The following is a 2,741-nucleotide window of genomic DNA, read 5'->3' on the forward strand; positions in this document are numbered from 1 at the left end:
ACATTGTGCGCACCTCACACCCAATTGTCTTAATAGAGTTTGTTACAAATCGTTCAAGGAATAGTCAAGTGTGGTGGCGGCGGTCGCTACTTGACGTACACTATTTCAATGTAATGTATACATTAAATGATAAACGCAGTGAAGACTCGGGGGTGCTGGTAGTGGGGGTGCTACTTTAAATGTAATACCTCTAGTTATAGGTATAAAAAAATTGTCAAATTAAATATAATAAAATAAAATGCGATACACATATTATTATTTTAAAGGCGCAGTAGAAAATAATAATAATAGCGATTATACTATTATAGCAACCTAAACATAGTAATTCTAAAAATATATTACCAATTATAGTAATTATATTAATTATATAATTAATAGTAATATACTAATATTAACGAGATGTTTTTCTAAGCATCTGGTGGTAGGCAATGAGAAAATACTATGTAAAAAATAAAAATGCAGACGCCTATGAACGTTATAATATGTTGAAAATATGCTTACCTAAGCGTCTGGTTACCCATGATAAATTTCTTAGAATTTATTATGCCATAACGACAGACGTTGTTATTGTTCTCATAAAATTCTGACGCCTATGAACGTTATATTATAGTAGTAATAATAATATAGTTGGATTCATCCCCACACATTATAGGTTCGTTTATGTCAAGATTCATTACCCCTTTCCTGTATAGGAATTGTTGACGGAGACCCTGTAGCGTTAATATTAAGTAATTGAATTACACTATTTCAATGTAATGTGTACGCTTATCAATGAACATTATCAGTTCCGTTATCAGTTCACATGAGGTTTACATTATCTTCTAGTAGATGACACCGTAGAAGGAGACAACCATATGGCTACCTCTCCTCACCACAGACATTAAGTTATAATGCGCATGCGCACTTTTAACCGCCATTTTGATTGATCTTTACATCCCTACCTAAGTCATCTATTACCTCCACCATTGTGGTATCACGCCTCCTCCTTACCCCCACCATCATAGGACCAAACCTCCCCTTACCCCATCTATGATAAGACCACGCCTCCTCCTTTCCCCCACCATCATAAGACCACGCCACCCTTACCCCCACCCTCATAAATCCAGTCATTCCTTACCACCACCATCGAAAGACCAAGCCCACTGTGTGACCTTGACATTATCCCCACCATCGAGAAACCACGCCCACTATATGACCTTGACATTACCCCCACCATCGAGAGACCACGCTCACTATATGACCTTGACATTACCCCCCACCATCGAGAGACCACGCCCACTGTGTGACACGCCCCTCCCCCGACCACGCCCACCCACCGTTGGGTGGGTAGGTGATGGGGTGAGGCGGGGGGGGCTAGAATCCCCTAAATTACCCTACTGATACATTTTGTTAATATCAGCCATAAAGGCAAAGCGTGATAATTGGAATAATGTTAAGACATTGATTACATCGCGTTGCAATTTCAGCCCCGCATATAAACATTGGTTTAATGATGTTCCGGAAAACGCTTGAGCAGACGCGTCCAAAACCACTCTTAATTTTATATCCCCTTCTGATGGTTTATTTACGGCGTGATGAGGAATGAGATATAAATCTTTAGATGTAGCGAGAGACATATGGCCCAAGGCCAAATATTTTGCCATGAATGCACAATAAGACTCACGAAACCGACGATCCGCCTCTAATTTTTTCTCTAAATATGTAAAACGTCGCATAGCGACTGCACGTGAACCGTAAAAAGTATTTTCCGTAACCGGTTGACAAAAAAACAACGGTACCACAAAACGTCCGTCTTCATCACGCGACCTTTCCTCGTTATACATAGTTTCACAGATACCTGCGTGATTAAAATCATCAGTCGCAGCCTCAGGTTCTTCTATTTGCCAGAGTTTACTAATTATATTTTCCGCCGTCGACACAAGAGAAATAGGGCAAGACAATTCAGTATACTCGTTGGTCTGGGGTACTGGACCGATAAGTATCCATCCAAACACTGAGCCAAAAGCCACTGGCAGCGACTCTCCGACGGAGACGCGATTACCGTCAAGTATACGCGCGAACAAGTCTACGCCGAGCAATGAGTCCACATTATTAGGCACCGCAAATGACGGATCCGCTAAAGTTAGGTTATCATATTTCGCGGCTATGTCATCAGCAATACCTTCACTGGGCATCTGGACGGTAATAGTAGGAAACATCCATGCGTTGAATGTAAAAATAGGCTCTGTCGCGTATCTTGGTCGTATATCACACTTTACTAACCCTTGAACATTTGGTACTGATGTCCCTGACAAACCAGAANCGTTACTAACCCTTGAACATTTGGGACTGATGTCCCTGACAAACCAGAAACTGGGGCCGTTCATCGTGTAACCCGAAGTCCTAATCGCGTAACACAGGCAGAAGTTATTGCATTAATTTGTGACGCCGAGTCCACAAGTGCCCGTACCGTGTGTAAAACGCCGACACAGTCGCGTATGTGTACGAGGACTGTTCCTAATAATACTGAATGACCAACAGTCGGGCTGTGTCCAGTGAGTGACGCTAGTACGACAGTTTCATCTTGCAGTGGTTGACTATTGGTTGTAACATTGGACATCGGCATAATACGGACGTTAGCGTCTGTGTGTAATAATGGGTGATGTCGTTGAGTACAGTTGTCACACACTATTGGTGCCCGACAATCGGGGGCCCAATGACCGACAACGAAAGCACGCTTTATTTTCACGTACCCATTTAAC

General features: G+C 42.0%; 2 protein-coding genes across 2 annotated transcripts in view; both read right to left on the reverse strand.

The window, feature by feature from the left end:
• The window catches only part of LOC126905047 (uncharacterized), an 8,999-nt gene extending 8,388 nt beyond the window's left edge, over positions 1 to 611 (reverse strand). Inside the window, exon 1 of the mRNA XM_050684442.1 lies at positions 502 to 611. The gene's annotated coding sequence lies outside the window, so the exon portion shown is untranslated. The remainder of the gene's footprint in view (positions 1 to 501) is intronic.
• Positions 612 to 1,373: 762 nt separating this feature from the next.
• Positions 1,374 to 2,366, reverse strand: LOC126905049 (uncharacterized). Its single transcript, XM_050684444.1, has one exon. It carries the CDS (start codon positions 2,364 to 2,366, stop codon positions 1,374 to 1,376), a length of 993 nt encoding a protein of 330 aa, XP_050540401.1.
• Between the last annotated feature and the right edge of the window lie 375 nt (positions 2,367 to 2,741).

Source organism: Daktulosphaira vitifoliae, unplaced genomic scaffold (genome assembly GCF_025091365.1).
Source record: "Daktulosphaira vitifoliae isolate Bord-2020 unplaced genomic scaffold, ASM2509136v1 Scaffold_4, whole genome shotgun sequence".
Taxonomy (NCBI): domain Eukaryota; kingdom Metazoa; phylum Arthropoda; class Insecta; order Hemiptera; family Phylloxeridae; genus Daktulosphaira; species Daktulosphaira vitifoliae.